This window comes from Python bivittatus, unplaced genomic scaffold (assembly GCF_059951505.1).
Source record: "Python bivittatus isolate LINGU-HERP-01145 unplaced genomic scaffold, Pbiv_v1 ctg000480_np1212, whole genome shotgun sequence".
Lineage (NCBI taxonomy): Eukaryota > Metazoa > Chordata > Lepidosauria > Squamata > Pythonidae > Python > Python bivittatus.
In genome coordinates, this window is record NW_028277075.1 from 67584220 (window position 1) to 67598458 (window position 14239).

Below are 14239 nucleotides of genomic sequence, written 5' to 3' on the forward strand. Positions count from 1 at the left end.
TAAGATTCAATTCTATCTGTGATTATAATCAAAAGGCCACAAAGATGGTTTACTAGGAGGCGTGAGATATATGTCCCTACTGACTGCAAAGACTCTTAGCTGTTAATTCCTGAGAACCTGGCAGAAGAGCTAATTTTATAAATCTTCATTCAGACACTTGCATTTATGGCAGCAATTACCCTGATAAGAATATCTGGAGCTAGATTTCATAGATTTCGAGGTCTATAACTTCTGCTTTTGCTTTGCAGATATTTTATTCCCCTTTGTTTAACCTCTATGGAAACTTTTAAATTGGGACTTACAACAATCTTTTTGTTATTTGGGTGGATTATACCATCTTCCTATCGTTTCCTGGACTTTCTCTTTAATTCTTTACTAACTTCCTTTAATAGAATTAAGATCCTTGAGAGAGTTTTCTACTTACAATTTTTGGAATCTGCTTTGATATAAATATTGTCTTGCAAGTTATTTGCTAATCTACACTAAAATTTCTAATTTCCATCTACTTTCAAGAGAGCTTTCCCTTGCTAGAAATATTACTTTCATTATTATTAACATTACATACTTTGGACTTATCGTCCTTTGTTAACATAATTCTATATGGTTTGTGTTGCCAAATGTGCCTAATAGACATTTTCAATTACATTTCTTTCTTTCACTGTTTCTGATTGTGACATTTTGCATTGGGCTAGTTTTGTTTGGCTATTTTTCTTCTTCCCTTTCCACCTCAATAAAGACTTCTTTGAACCACAAAGGGGCATGCTGATGAAAGAAAAAAATGCAATCTTACTTTTTTTTTCTTTCTCTTTGATCACAATAATTTTTTTTGTTTTAAAAAAATTGTATCGCTCAATGCTGTTTCTTTTCTTTCAGTTAAGATAGCAATATGTGAATAACATGAATGTCTTATAACAAAGATACTCTTAATGCTTAATACTGAAGAATGAATATTCATTCATTTATTTTTCATTCATTCATTCATTATTTTTCATTCATTCATCATGTTAAAACTTTGTGTGCATTTCTCATAATGAATTTATTGTTTATTTTATTGTGTAACATATCAGATCTTAATGATATGTTATTAATCTTTTATTATTACCATTTGACTTGCTTTCATTTCATGAGTGCAGGTAGAAATACTAAACATAAGGTACACATTATTTTTCAAAAATGAATAAGAGAAAACAGAGTAAGGACCTTTCTAAGGTGGAAAAATCCCAGCAAGGTACCTCAGCTTCTTCTCCACAATCCCAAGACTCCTTCATAGGATGGTTTTGTGTATTGTAAGGTGATCTCTTCAGTTAGTTCAAGAGTAAACAGTAGGAAATGCAAGCAAATTTCAATTCGCTTCAGGCAAATATCAAAAACAGATATGACACATTTGTAACTCAAGTTGATTCTCAGAAATCAAAAAGTTGAAGACTGAACACTCAGAATTGTATACTTCAAAAATTTGAATAGACAGGGCTAAACAAATTGGAACTCTAAGTGGAATTGGTGGAAACTGATTTGTGTAAAAACCATGTTAAATATAGAGGTATACCAGAAGGTTTTGGTAAAGTAGCCTTCGAAAGGAATATAGAAAACTGAAGACTCATTTTGATCTCAGTGTGGATGAATCTGTAGAAATTCAAGCAAATTATGGAGTAAATTCCTGGATAGCATGAATAAGAAAACTGCCACATGACATGTAAAATTTACATATTTTAAGACTAAAGCGGCCATTTTAGAAGTAAAAAGAAAAGAAATTCCTTTGAAAATGGGGGGATTATAATGAAACTTTCACCAGAGACTAGCCCAATCTTCTGAGAAAGTGAAGGAATCTAAGATTCTTGACAACTGTTCTCCAAGATTAAAAGGTAAGAGACAAAAAGGCTATTCCATTCCATCTAGAGCTCTTTTGGAAAGTGCTAATGCTTTCATTCATACCATTCATGATGCAGGCAACATGCTCAACTCTTTATCTGTAATGCAAAAAGGTGTAAGAGATTGGAACTTGGACCACCAACTGGCATTTCTGGGCATAATGACTGAGAACAGGTAGAAGATCACAAGTCTGACCAAGCAACTCGTATTTCTTCATAGAATTAATTTAGAATTGTAATTATGGATCAACTCAAAGTATTTTCTACTAATATCTATGCCCTGAATAGCCCATTTAAAGGGAGAAAAATATTTTGCAACTTGAAAAAAATAAAGCACACTTGATATGTTTGCAAGAGACACATGTTAAAGAAGATCACGAGAACTTATTGGAACACAGCTTTCTTGCTCCAAAATTTGTGGCCTTGGACAGTTGGAAAAAAACGGATTAGCCACAAGTGAAAAATCTACCATGGTCTTTAAAAAACAAATTAGAGATGAAGAAGGTAGATGTATAATACTATATTTGCAAACTGAATTCAGTAAAGTAACAATTGCCTCTGTTTATGCTCCAAATGACAATTAGACAACATTTTATGAAAGATTTTTTGAACTCCTGCTTGAAATTGTGGAGGGTGCTATTTTAGAACTTGGGGATATGAATGAGGTTTTCTCTCCTTTTCTGGATAAGTCAATTTATCAAAAAGAAGTGTCAATAAACTTCCTCAAAATGTCCCAGATCACATGAGATTGTTCTCTCTTTTGGATGCATAGAGATATAAGCATCCTGCAGAGAGAGAAAGTATACTTACTCTTCTTCAGTCCAAAAATCATATTCAAGAACAGATATGTGTTGGCTTTCCAATTCATTGTTGACTAACATTTTTGATGTGGAGATGACAACTTGAAAATACATAGATCATAATCCAGCAATTGTAAGAATAAATAGAGAAATCCCTATGTTGAAACTTATTGTACTGTCATTATTGGAAGAGGAAATTTAAATTGAAATGTCAAAAGGAACTAAATAGTTTCTTCAAGGCTGACTTAGCTTCTGAAACTTCATTAACTATATATCTATATATTAAAAGATCTGAAAACATTGGAAACAAGTCATGAATTAAAATCAACCTTGGATCTAGAACAAAAGATAAGAACAAGTTTGATTTACTGGAAGTAATTTAAAGTTATACAAAGTTGAATTTTACCAGACAGAAATCTTTTAAAAAGGCAATAAACCAAACAAAATATCAATTATTGAAGAAACAGTATAAAATAATTATTATTTACAGTATATTTCAGCTAGAACCAAATTTGTCTCTGCAATGAGACATTCTCTAGCGATCTATGAAATACTTTTCTAAATTGTATAATAAAAAGGTATGTGATCCAGCAAAAATTGATCAGTAGTTAAATAGAATATTACTTACAAAATGTATTGCTCAACGAAAATAAGCTTTCAATCCATCTATAAGAGAAGATAAAAATTAAGTTAGTTCATCATTCCCTCACCCGGAAGTCCCTGAGACGGTTGTGCGTGATTCAGGGACAAAAGAAAAATCAGAGGTTGAGAGAGCTCAACTTGTCCCTTAAGAAACCAGATGAAAAAACCATGGAAATGTGGCATGAGGGGCTCAAACATCCAGAATGTAAAATAGGGACATACAGTAAGTGATATTATTTTTCCTTTCAGTTTGATGTGCCCAACCATCTCTAGGCTGTTTTTCTCCTGGAAATAAATCGAGGGAGAACAGATAAGTTGCCATATATAATCGTATTCCCTTCAGTTCCTACAAGAATATAGTCCATGCTTGTTTTTCAAGAAATAATTGTAATTTTTCACACTCTTCCATACAGGCTTCATGGAGAATTCTGTGCTGATTCCTTCAGCAGGCCTCTTGCAGAAATAGTCAGCAAAAATCAGAGCTTGAGAGGGTTACATTTGTCCTTCCGCAACTCAGATGACAGAGCAGTGCAAATGCTGTGTGAGGGGCTCAAACATCCAGACTGTAAACTAGAGGAACTATCGTAAGTGAGCAGTATTTGTTTTTCAGTTGGATGTGTGTTACTTTCTCTTGAGTGTTTCTGTTCTGGAAACACAGCCATGGAAAGACAGTCCCAATTGCGATATAAAGCCATATTCTCTTCAGTTCCTACAAGAATGCAGTCCATGCTTGTTTTTCAAGAAGTAATTGTAATTCTTTGCACTCTTCCCTACAGGCTTGATGAAATACTCCTGACCGGAACCTCTGACATGCATTTTGCAGAGGTACTCAGCAAAAATCAGAGCTTGAGAGGGTTACATTTGTCCTTCCGCAACTCAGATGACAGAGCTGTGGAAATGATGTTTGACGGGCTGAAACATCCAGACTGTAAAGTGGAGATACTATTGTGAGTGAGCAGTGTTTGTTTTTCAGTTGAATGTGTGTTACTTTCTCTTGAGTGTTTCTGTTCTGGAAACATATCCGTGGAAAGACAGTTCCACTTGCGATATAAAGCCATATTCTCTTCACTTCCTACAAGAATGCAGTGTATGTTTGTTTTTCAAGAAATAATTGTCATTTTTTGCACTCTTCCCTACAGTCTTGAGGGACAATTCCTTTCTGAATACTGCACCAGGTGTCTTGCAGAAATACTCAGGAAAAATTGGAGATGCAGAATGTGTGAATTTTCCTTCATGAACTCATATGACAGAGCTGTGGAAGTGCTGCATGAAGAAGTGAAACATCCAGACTGTAAAGTAGAGATACTATTGTGAGTGAGCAGTGTTTGCTTTTCAGCTTCATGTGTGCTACTTTCTCTTGAGTGTTTCTGTTCTGGAAACATATCCGTGGAAGGGCAGTTCCACTTGTGATACATAGCCATATTCTCTTCTTTTCCTGCAAGAATACAATCCATGCTTGTTTTTGAAGAAATAATTGTAATTTTTTGCACTCTTCCCTACAGGCTTGATACAATATTTCTGACTGAATCCTGCAGCACACCTTTTCCACTTTCTGGAAACACAGCCATGGAAATACAGTTCCACTTGCAATGTATAGCCATATTTTCTTCAGTGCTTGTTTTTCAAGAAATAATTGTAATATTTCACACTCTGCCCCATAGGCTTGATGGAGAATTCCATGGTGAATCCAGCAGCAGGCATTTTGCAGAAGTACTCAGCAAAAACCAGAGACTGAGACAGTTAAAATTGTACATTGAGGACGCAAATGAAAGAGCAGTGGAAATACTGTGTGAGGGCCTGAAACATCCAGACTGTAACGTTGAGAAACTGATGTGAGTGAACAGTGTTTATTTTTCAATTGGATGTGTGTTACTTTCTCTTGAGTGTTTCTGTTCTGGAAATATATCCATGGAAAGACAGTTTCACTTGTGATATATAGCCATATTCTCTTCAGTTCCAACATGAATACAGTCCATGCTTGTTTTTCAAGAAATAATTGTAATATTTCACACTCTTCCCCACAGGTTTGGTGGAGAATTCCATGGTGAATCCTGCAGCAGGCATGTTGCAGAAGTACTCAGCAAAAATCAGAGACTGAGAGACTTAGAATTGTCCTTCTACGATGCAAATGAAAGAGCAGTGGAAATGCTGTGTGAGGGGCTGAAACATCCAGACTGTAAAGTAGAGAAACTGAGGTGAGTGAGCAGTGTTTGTTTTTCAATTGGATGTGTGTTACTTTCTCTTGAGTGTTTCTGTTCTGGAAACACAGCCATGGAAAGACAGTTCCACTTGTGATATATAGCCGTATTCTCTTCAATTCCTACAAGAATACAATCCATGCTTGTTTTTCAAGAAATAATTGTAATATTTCACACTCTTCCGCACAGCCTTGGTGGACAATTACTCACTGTATCCTGCAGCAGACATTTTGCAGAAGTACTCGGCAAAAATCAGAGACTGAGAGACTTAGAATTGTCCTTCTACGAAGCAAATGAAAGAGCAGTGGAACTGCTGTGTGAGGGGCTGAAACATCCAGACTGTAAAGTAGAGAAACTATCGTGAGTGAGCAGTACTTGTTTTTCAGTTAGATGTGTGTTACTTTCTCTTGAGTATTTCTGTTCTGGAAACACAGCCATGGAAAGACAGCTCCACTTGTGATATACAGTATATCCATATTCTCTTCAGTTCCTACAAGAATACAGTCCATGCTTGTTTGTCAAGATATAATTGTAATTTTTTGCACTCTTCCCTACAGGCTTGATGGAAGATTCCTGACTGAATTCTGCGGCACACCTTTTGCAGAAATACTCAGTAAAAACCTGGGACTGAGACAGCTAAGATTGTCCTTCTACAACGCAAATGAAAGAGCAGTGGAAATACTGTGTGAGGGCCTGAAACATCCAGACTGTAAAGTAGAGAAACTGATGTGAGTGAACAGTGTTTATTTTTCAATTGGATGTGTTTTACTTTCTCTTGAGTGTTTCTGTTCTGGAAATATATCCATGGAAAGACAGTTTCACTTGTGATATATAGCCATATTCTCTTCAATTCCTAGAAGAATACAGTCCATGCTTGTTTTTCAAGAAATAATTATATTATTTCACACTCTTCTCCACAGGTTTGGTGGAAAATTCCATGGTGAATCCTGCAGCAGGCATGTTGCAGAAGTACTCAGCAAAAATCAGAGATTGAGAGACTTAGAATTGTCCTTCTACGATGCAAATGAAAGAGCAGTGGAAGTCCTGTGTGAGGGGCTGAAACATCCAGACTGTAAAGTAGAGAAACTATCGTGAGTGAGCAGTACTTGTTTTGCAGTTTGATCTGTGTTACTTTCCCTTGAGTGTTTCTATTCTGGAAACACAGCCATAGAAAGACAGTTCCATTTGCGATATATAGCCATATTCTCTTCAGTTCCAGAAGAATACAGTCCATGCTTGTTTGTCAAGAAATAATTGTAATTTTTTGCACTCTTCCCTACAGGCTTGATGGAAGATTCCTGGCCAAATCCGGTGGAAGGCCGTTTTCAGAAATACTCAGCAAAAATCAGAGACTGAAAGAATTAACAATTTCCCTCTACGATAGAGGGGACAGAGCAGTGGAAATGCTATGTGAGGGGCTGAAACATCCAGATTGTAAAGTTGAGAAACTGACGTGAGTGAGCAGTGTTTATTTTTCAATTGGATGTGTGTTACTTTCTCTTGAGTGTTTGTGTTCTGGAAACACAGCCATAGAAAGACTTCCACTTGTGATATATAGCCATATTCTCTTCAGTTCCAACATGAATACAGTCCATGCTTGTTTTTCAAGAAATAATTGTAATATTTCACACTCTTTCCCACAGGTTTGGTGGAGAATTCCATGGTGAATCCTGCAGCAGGCATGTTGCAGAAGTACTCAGCAAAAATCAGAGACTGAGAGACTTAGAATTGTCCTTCTACGATGCAAATGAAAGAGCAGTGGAAATGCTGTGTGAGGGGCTGAAACATCCAGACTGTAAAGTAGAGAAACTGAGGTGAGTGAACAATGTTTGTTTTTCAGTTTGATCTGTGTTACTTTCCCTTGAGTGTTTCTATTCTGGAAACACAGCCATAGAAAGACAGTTCCATTTGCGATATATAGCCATATTCTCTTCAGTTCCTACAAGAATACAGTCCATGCTTGCTTTTGAAGAAATAATTGTAATTCTTTGCACTCTTCCCCACAGGCTTGGTGGAGAATTCCATGGTGAATCCGGCAGCAGGCATGTTGCAGAAGTACTCAGCAAAAACCAGAGACTGAGACAGTTAATATTGTCCTTCTACAACACAAATGAAAGAGCAGTGGAAATACTGTGTGAGGGCCTGAAACATCCAGACTGTGAAGTTGAGAAACTGACGTGAGTGAGCAGTGTTTACTTTTCAATTGGATGTGTGTTACTTTCTCTTGAGTGTTTGTGTTCTGGAAACACAGCCATGGAAAGACAGTTCCACTTGTGATATATAGCCATATTCTCTTCAGTTCCAACATGAATACAGTCCATGCTTGTTTTTCAAGAAATAATTGTAATATTTCACACTCTTCCCCACAGGTTTGGTGGAGAATTCCATGGTGAATCCTGCAGCAGGCATGTTGCAGACGTACTCAGCAAAAATCAGAGACTGAGAGACTTAGAATTGTCCTTCTACAATGCAAATGAAAGAGCAGTGGAAATCCTGTGTGAGGGGCTGAAACATCCAGACTGTAAAATAGAGAAACTGAGGTGAGTGAACAATGTTTGTTTTTCAGTTTGATCTGTGTTACTTTCCCTTGAGTGTTTCTATTCTGGAAACACAGCCATAGAAAGACAGTTCCATTTGCGATATATAGCCATATTCTCTTCAGTTCCTACAAGAATACAGTCCATGCTTGCTTTTGAAGAAATAATTGTAATTCTTTGCACTCTTCCCCACAGGCTTGGTGGAGAATTCCATGGTGAATCTGGCAGCAGGCATTTTGCAGAAGTACTCAGCAAAAACCAGAGATTGAGACAGTTAATATTGTCCTTCTACAATGCAAATGAAAGAGCAGTGGAAATACTGTGTGAGGGCCTGAAACATCCAGACTGTAAAGTTGAGAAACTGACGTGAGTGAGCAGTGTTTACTTTTCAATTGGATGTGTGTTACTTTCTCTTGAGTGTTTCTGTTCTGAAAACACAGCCATGGAAAGACCATTCCATTTGCGATATGTAGCCATATTCTCTTCAGTTCCTACGAGAATACAGTCCATGCTTGTTTTTCAAGAAATAATTGTAATTCTTTGCACTCTTCCCTACAGGCTTGATGAAATACTCCTGACCGGAACCTGTGGCAGGCATTTTGCAGAGGTACTCAGCAAAAATCAGAGCGTGAGAGACTTAAAATTGTCCCTCTATAACTCAGATGACAAAGCAGTGGAAATGCTATGTGAGGGGCTGAAACATCCAGATTGTAAAGTAGAGAAACTATGGTGAGTGAACAGTGTTTGTTTTTCAGTTTCATTTGTGTTACTTTCTCTTGAGTGTTTCTGTTCTGGAAACACAGCCATGGAAAGACAGTTCCATTTGTGATATACAGCCATATTCTGTTCAATTCCTACAAGAATACAGTCCATGCTTGTTTTTCAAGAAATAAATGTAATTTTTTGCACTCTTCCCTACAGGCTTGATGGAAGATTCCTGACCAAATCCGGTGGAAGGCCGTTTGCAGAAACACTCAGCAAAAATCAGAGACTGAAAGAATTAACAATTTCCCTCTACGATAGAGGGGATAGAGCAGTGGAAATGCTATGTGAGGGGCTGAAACATCCAGATTGTAAAGTTGAGAAACTGACGTGAGTGAGCAGTGTTTATTTTTCAATTGGATGTGTGTTACTTTCTCTTGAGTGTTTGTGTTCTGGAAACACAGCCATGGAAAGACAATTCCACTTGCGATATATAGCCATATTCTCTTCAGTTCCAACATGAATACAGTCCATGCTTATTTTTCAAGAAATAATTGTAATATTTCACACTCTTCCCCACAGGTTTGGTGGAGAATTCTATGGTGAATCCTGCAGCAGGCATGTTGCAGAAGTACTCAGCAAAAATCAGAGACTGAGAGACTTAGAATTGTCCTTCTACGATGCAAATGAAAGAGCAGTGGAAATGCTGTGTGAGGGGCTGAAACATCCAGACTGTAAAGTAGAGAAACTGAGGTGAGTGAGCAGTGTTTGTTTTTCAATTGGATGTGTGTTACTTTCTCTTGAGTGTTTCTGTTCTGGAAACACAGCCATGGAAAGACAGTTCCACTTGTGATATATAGCCGTATTCTCTTCAATTCCTACAAGAATACAATCCATGCTTGTTTTTCAAGAAATAATTGTAATATTTCACACTCTTCCGCACAGCCTTGGTGGACAATTACTCACTGTATCCTGCAGCAGGCATTTTGCAGAAGTACTCGGCAAAAATCAGAGACTGAGAGACTTAGAATTGTCCTTCTACGAAGCAAATGAAAGAGCAGTGGAACTGCTGTGTGAGGGGCTGAAACATCCAGACTGTAAAGTAGAGAAACTATCGTGAGTGAGCAGTACTTGTTTTTCAGTTAGATGTGTGTTACTTTCTCTTGAGTATTTCTGTTCTGGAAACACAGCCATGGAAAGACAGCTCCACTTGTGATATACAGTATATCCATATTCTCTTCAGTTCCTACAAGAATACAGTCCATGCTTGTTTGTCAAGATATAATTGTAATTTTTTGCACTCTTCCCTACAGGCTTGATGGAAGATTCCTGACTGAATTCTGCGGCACACCTTTTGCAGAAATACTCAGTAAAAACCTGGGACTGAGACAGCTAAGATTGTCCTTCTACAACGCAAATGAAAGAGCAGTGGAAATACTGTGTGAGGGCCTGAAACATCCAGACTGTAAAGTAGAGAAACTGATGTGAGTGAACAGTGTTTATTTTTCAATTGGATGTGTTTTACTTTCTCTTGAGTGTTTCTGTTCTGGAAATATATCCATGGAAAGACAGTTTCACTTGTGATATATAGCCATATTCTCTTCAATTCCTAGAAGAATACAGTCCATGCTTGTTTTTCAAGAAATAATTATATTATTTCACACTCTTCTCCACAGGTTTGGTGGAAAATTCCATGGTGAATCCTGCAGCAGGCATGTTGCAGAAGTACTCAGCAAAAATCAGAGATTGAGAGACTTAGAATTGTCCTTCTACGATGCAAATGAAAGAGCAGTGGAAGTCCTGTGTGAGGGGCTGAAACATCCAGACTGTAAAGTAGAGAAACTATCGTGAGTGAGCAGTACTTGTTTTGCAGTTTGATCTGTGTTACTTTCCCTTGAGTGTTTCTATTCTGGAAACACAGCCATAGAAAGACAGTTCCATTTGCGATATATAGCCATATTCTCTTCAGTTCCAGAAGAATACAGTCCATGCTTGTTTGTCAAGAAATAATTGTAATTTTTTGCACTCTTCCCTACAGGCTTGATGGAAGATTCCTGGCCAAATCCGGTGGAAGGCCGTTTTCAGAAATACTCAGCAAAAATCAGAGACTGAAAGAATTAACAATTTCCCTCTACGATAGAGGGGACAGAGCAGTGGAAATGCTATGTGAGGGGCTGAAACATCCAGATTGTAAAGTTGAGAAACTGACGTGAGTGAGCAGTGTTTATTTTTCAATTGGATGTGTGTTACTTTCTCTTGAGTGTTTGTGTTCTGGAAACACAGCCATAGAAAGACTTCCACTTGTGATATATAGCCATATTCTCTTCAGTTCCAACATGAATACAGTCCATGCTTGTTTTTCAAGAAATAATTGTAATATTTCACACTCTTTCCCACAGGTTTGGTGGAGAATTCCATGGTGAATCCTGCAGCAGGCATGTTGCAGAAGTACTCAGCAAAAATCAGAGACTGAGAGACTTAGAATTGTCCTTCTACGATGCAAATGAAAGAGCAGTGGAAATGCTGTGTGAGGGGCTGAAACATCCAGACTGTAAAGTAGAGAAACTGAGGTGAGTGAACAATGTTTGTTTTTCAGTTTGATCTGTGTTACTTTCCCTTGAGTGTTTCTATTCTGGAAACACAGCCATAGAAAGACAGTTCCATTTGCGATATATAGCCATATTCTCTTCAGTTCCTACAAGAATACAGTCCATGCTTGCTTTTGAAGAAATAATTGTAATTCTTTGCACTCTTCCCCACAGGCTTGGTGGAGAATTCCATGGTGAATCCGGCAGCAGGCATGTTGCAGAAGTACTCAGCAAAAACCAGAGACTGAGACAGTTAATATTGTCCTTCTACAACACAAATGAAAGAGCAGTGGAAATACTGTGTGAGGGCCTGAAACATCCAGACTGTGAAGTTGAGAAACTGACGTGAGTGAGCAGTGTTTACTTTTCAATTGGATGTGTGTTACTTTCTCTTGAGTGTTTGTGTTCTGGAAACACAGCCATGGAAAGACAGTTCCACTTGTGATATATAGCCATATTCTCTTCAGTTCCAACATGAATACAGTCCATGCTTGTTTTTCAAGAAATAATTGTAATATTTCACACTCTTCCCCACAGGTTTGGTGGAGAATTCCATGGTGAATCCTGCAGCAGGCATGTTGCAGACGTACTCAGCAAAAATCAGAGACTGAGAGACTTAGAATTGTCCTTCTACAATGCAAATGAAAGAGCAGTGGAAATCCTGTGTGAGGGGCTGAAACATCCAGACTGTAAAATAGAGAAACTGAGGTGAGTGAACAATGTTTGTTTTTCAGTTTGATCTGTGTTACTTTCCCTTGAGTGTTTCTATTCTGGAAACACAGCCATAGAAAGACAGTTCCATTTGCGATATATAGCCATATTCTCTTCAGTTCCTACAAGAATACAGTCCATGCTTGCTTTTGAAGAAATAATTGTAATTCTTTGCACTCTTCCCCACAGGCTTGGTGGAGAATTCCATGGTGAATCTGGCAGCAGGCATTTTGCAGAAGTACTCAGCAAAAACCAGAGATTGAGACAGTTAATATTGTCCTTCTACAATGCAAATGAAAGAGCAGTGGAAATACTGTGTGAGGGCCTGAAACATCCAGACTGTAAAGTTGAGAAACTGACGTGAGTGAGCAGTGTTTACTTTTCAATTGGATGTGTGTTACTTTCTCTTGAGTGTTTCTGTTCTGAAAACACAGCCATGGAAAGACCATTCCATTTGCGATATGTAGCCATATTCTCTTCAGTTCCTACGAGAATACAGTCCATGCTTGTTTTTCAAGAAATAATTGTAATTCTTTGCACTCTTCCCTACAGGCTTGATGAAATACTCCTGACCGGAACCTGTGGCAGGCATTTTGCAGAGGTACTCAGCAAAAATCAGAGCGTGAGAGACTTAAAATTGTCCCTCTATAACTCAGATGACAAAGCAGTGGAAATGCTGTGTGAGGGCTGAAACATCCAGATTGTAAAGTAGAGAAACTATGGTGAGTGAACAGTGTTTGTTTTTCAGTTTCATTTGTGTTACTTTCTCTTGAGTGTTTCTGTTCTGGAAACACAGCCATGGAAAGACAGTTCCATTTGTGATATACAGCCATATTCTGTTCAATTCCTACAAGAATACAGTCCATGCTTGTTTTTCAAGAAATAAATGTAATTTTTTGCACTCTTCCCTACAGGCTTGATGGAAGATTCCTGACCAAATCCGGTGGAAGGCCGTTTGCAGAAACACTCAGCAAAAATCAGAGACTGAAAGAATTAACAATTTCCCTCTACGATAGAGGGGATAGAGCAGTGGAAATGCTATGTGAGGGGCTGAAACATCCAGATTGTAAAGTTGAGAAACTGACGTGAGTGAGCAGTGTTTATTTTTCAATTGGATGTGTGTTACTTTCTCTTGAGTGTTTGTGTTCTGGAAACACAGCCATGGAAAGACAATTCCACTTGCGATATATAGCCATATTCTCTTCAGTTCCAACATGAATACAGTCCATGCTTATTTTTCAAGAAATAATTGTAATATTTCACACTCTTCCCCACAGGTTTGGTGGAGAATTCCATGGTGAATCCTGCAGCAGGCATGTTGCAGACGTACTCAGCAAAAATCAGAGACTGAGAGACTTAGAATTGTCCTTCTACAATGCAAATGAAAGAGCAGTGGAAATCCTGTGTGAGGGGCTGAAACATCCAGACTGTAAAATAGAGAAACTGAGGTGAGTGAACAATGTTTGTTTTTCAGTTTGATCTGTGTTACTTTCCCTTGAGTGTTTCTATTCTGGAAACACAGCCATAGAAAGACAGTTCCATTTGCGATATATAGCCATATTCTCTTCAGTTCCTACAAGAATACAGTCCATGCTTGCTTTTGAAGAAATAATTGTAATTCTTTGCACTCTTCCCCACAGGCTTGGTGGAGAATTCCATGGTGAATCTGGCAGCAGGCATTTTGCAGAAGTACTCAGCAAAAACCAGAGATTGAGACAGTTAATATTGTCCTTCTACAATGCAAATGAAAGAGCAGTGGAAATACTGTGTGAGGGCCTGAAACATCCAGACTGTAAAGTTGAGAAACTGACGTGAGTGAGCAGTGTTTACTTTTCAATTGGATGTGTGTTACTTTCTCTTGAGTGTTTCTGTTCTGAAAACACAGCCATGGAAAGACCATTCCATTTGCGATATGTAGCCATATTCTCTTCAGTTCCTACGAGAATACAGTCCATGCTTGTTTTTCAAGAAATAATTGTAATTCTTTGCACTCTTCCCTACAGGCTTGATGAAATACTCCTGACCGGAACCTGTGGCAGGCATTTTGCAGAGGTACTCAGCAAAAATCAGAGCGTGAGAGACTTAAAATTGTCCCTCTATAACTCAGATGACAAAGCAGTGGAAATGCTGTGTGAGGGGCTGAAACATCCAGATTGTAAAGTAGAGAAACTATGGTGAGTGAACAGTGTTTGT

The 14239-nt window shown here is 38.0% G+C and overlaps 1 protein-coding gene across 10 annotated transcripts in view; it reads left to right on the top strand.

Moving 5' to 3' along the window:
- Window positions 1–14239, top strand: part of LOC103066255 (uncharacterized) — a 69975-nt gene that overhangs the window by 45387 nt on the left and 10349 nt on the right. For 4 of the 10 annotated variants that reach the window (XM_088146151.1, XM_088146150.1, XM_088146148.1 and 1 more), the window contains 26 exons: window positions 3724–3894; window positions 4087–4257; window positions 4450–4620; window positions 4972–5142; window positions 5335–5505; window positions 5698–5868; window positions 6066–6236; window positions 6429–6599; window positions 6791–6961; window positions 7152–7322; window positions 7515–7685; window positions 7878–8048; window positions 8241–8411; window positions 8604–8774; window positions 8967–9137; window positions 9330–9500; window positions 9693–9863; window positions 10061–10231; window positions 10424–10594; window positions 10786–10956; window positions 11147–11317; window positions 11510–11680; window positions 11873–12043; window positions 12236–12406; window positions 12599–12768; window positions 12961–13099. In XM_088146151.1, the coding sequence (XP_088002277.1) occupies window positions 3724–3894; window positions 4087–4257; window positions 4450–4620; window positions 4972–5142; window positions 5335–5505; window positions 5698–5868; window positions 6066–6236; window positions 6429–6599; window positions 6791–6961; window positions 7152–7322; window positions 7515–7685; window positions 7878–8048; window positions 8241–8411; window positions 8604–8774; window positions 8967–9137; window positions 9330–9500; window positions 9693–9863; window positions 10061–10231; window positions 10424–10594; window positions 10786–10956; window positions 11147–11317; window positions 11510–11680; window positions 11873–12043; window positions 12236–12406; window positions 12599–12737 (4243 nt within the window). In that variant the 3' untranslated portion in view covers window positions 12738–12768; window positions 12961–13099. Of the gene's footprint in view, window positions 1–3723; window positions 3895–4086; window positions 4258–4449; window positions 4621–4971; window positions 5143–5334; window positions 5506–5697; window positions 5869–6065; window positions 6237–6428; window positions 6600–6790; window positions 6962–7151; window positions 7323–7514; window positions 7686–7877; window positions 8049–8240; window positions 8412–8603; window positions 8775–8966; window positions 9138–9329; window positions 9501–9692; window positions 9864–10060; window positions 10232–10423; window positions 10595–10785; window positions 10957–11146; window positions 11318–11509; window positions 11681–11872; window positions 12044–12235; window positions 12407–12598; window positions 12769–12960; window positions 13100–14049; window positions 14221–14239 lie in introns of those variants that run through there. The other 6 variants (XM_088146156.1, XM_088146155.1, XM_088146154.1 and 3 more) reach the window with 6 other exon arrangements.